We start from the raw sequence: 2,180 nt of genomic DNA, 5'->3' as shown, positions 1-2,180 counted from the left end.
ACACACACACACACACACACCCATACACACACACAGACACACACACACACACACACACACACACACACACACGCATACACACACACAGCATTTTCTCCATGCAATTCAAGTCAATCAACTGGAATCTAAACAAGTATTTGAATTGTTAAAGTCAAGTCATTATGAATTGTAAAACAATGCATCCCGTAAATAATCAAGATATCATCATGAATTTGAAATAGAATTGTTTTCGCAGCGCTTTTTAGTGGTTTGTGCACTTTTCTTTCTATGATACACAGCTTGCACACACACACACACACACACACACACACACATATATATAACACAATATAATAATCTGTTATAAAATAGCCTTTTATAAAATATACATAGCCTATCTTTGATAAAACACAGCATAATTATAACAATAATAAACAATAGAATCGTTGTTGTTTATATGGCCATTCATATTATTTTTCACAATAGTGCACACCGCTGCATAAACGCAGCTTCACAGATCTGATTACTGTGTGTGAGACAGAAAAATGTAGGCTATAAATTATTATTTTGTTCTCAGTGAATGCAGCCTATTAAATACATCATGTTTAGAAACGTTTAGAGCCTTTTTCTCGTGCATTAAATGTAGTCCCTGATAACGACGAGCCTTTCAGTTCCCAAATATGAATCCAACACGAATCCTTCTGAACCTGACAACCAGCATAAAGATATTATTACACCGTAGACGCGTAACTTTAGCTGTCTCAGAAGACTGCTCCTACCCGATTTAGTCGAGAAGAATGAGTTTAGCTGCTAACCCTTTGATCCAGTGAAGTTTAGACTTATTATTCTTATTCTGATCATCATAGAGTTAAGTAGCGCGCGAGGGTTGGTGAGGGCACCTTGCGGGAACAGCAGGCGCATCTTCAGGTAGCTGCTGGTCAGTCGGATGACGGACGCTTTGTCCAGCTGAGAGGTGATGGCCGACGGTAACGGCAGCATTCTGGCGAGCTCGTGAAACTCTCTCTTCTCCTTCTCCCGCCGCGTCCTCGCCGCTGTCTTGGACTTCTCCTTCATCGCTCCGTGAGTGCTTCAGACGCCCGGTGACCGCAGCGCGAGCGCATCTGACCCGCGCAGGCCGCTGCCAGTCACAGCACACTTCACCAACTCTAAAGAATTAACCAGCACTCTCAATTCATTTATACACAGTGTCACTGGGCCAAAGCTAACACATATTTACTTTAGCTGCCCTACAATCCTGTTATAGCTAACAATTAAAAATGATAGTATTTATTTTCATTTAGCCTATTTATTTATTTTTATTATCACTCTACATCGAAACTCACGAAAACATATTAACATTAAATTATACTCACCACCTTTTGTTCAGGATCAGTAGTTCCACACTATACGCAGACCGGTCATTCTCTATTCTATTCTATTCAATTCCATTCAATTCGATTCAAATAAATTCAATTCACTTCTATTCTATTTTATTATATTCAATTCTATTACATTTAATGCAATTCTATTTCATTCGATTAAAATAAATGCTATTCTATTCTATATTATTCTATTCCATGTCATTCAATTTAATTCTATTCTATTTTATTACATTAAATTCTATATTCCATTCAATTCTGTCCTACGGGGTGGAATCACACGTGAGCACATCACCAGGTACCGGGTGTGAGTGGCTGAAACGGTCCCGTGCCGTCCGGTCTTACCGTCTCTCACGCGCTCATTGGTCAGAGAGTCTCGCGGAAACCGGGGCTCACTGGGAGGTGTGTGTGTGTGTGTATGAGTGTGTGTGTGTGCGTTTTTGTGACAAATGAGGACATAAATGTGTATAATGACAAAGGTATGACAGGTATTACAAGGAGAAGGTGACTTTTCAGGACATTACCCCATGTCCCCACTTTTCAAAACGCTTATAAATCACACAGAATGGAGTGTATTGAAAATCTGAAATAGCAGAAAGTCTCCTGTGAGGGGTAGGTTTAGGGGTAGGGTTGGTGTAGGGCAATAGAATATACGGTCTGTACAGTAGAAAAACCATTACGCCTATGGAGAGTCCCCACTTTTCACAAATCTAAACCTGTGTGTGTGTGTGTCTGTGTGTGTGTGTGTGTGAGAGCGAGAGAGAGCGTGTGTGTGTGTGCGAGTGAGTGTGTGTGTGTGTGTGTGTGTGTGTGTGGGGGTGT

General features: G+C 40.7%; 1 protein-coding gene across 1 annotated transcript in view; it reads right to left on the bottom strand.

Moving 5' to 3' along the window:
• sim1b (SIM bHLH transcription factor 1b) overlaps window positions 1-1,053 on the bottom strand; it is a 19,468-nt gene extending 18,415 nt beyond the window's left edge. The window contains exon 1 of the mRNA XM_016255225.1: window positions 879-1,053. Coding sequence (XP_016110711.1) covers window positions 879-1,053 — 175 coding nt within the window. The remainder of the gene's footprint in view (window positions 1-878) is intronic.
• Between the last annotated feature and the right edge of the window lie 1,127 nt (window positions 1,054-2,180).

Source organism: Sinocyclocheilus grahami, unplaced genomic scaffold (genome assembly GCF_001515645.1).
Source record: "Sinocyclocheilus grahami isolate Dianchi unplaced genomic scaffold, SAMN03320097.WGS_v1.1 scaffold1322.1, whole genome shotgun sequence".
NCBI classification, from domain to species: Eukaryota; Metazoa; Chordata; class Actinopteri; order Cypriniformes; family Cyprinidae; genus Sinocyclocheilus; species Sinocyclocheilus grahami.
The sequence above is the reverse complement of the archived record's forward strand: the minus strand, read 5'-3'. Positions and strand labels throughout refer to the sequence as shown.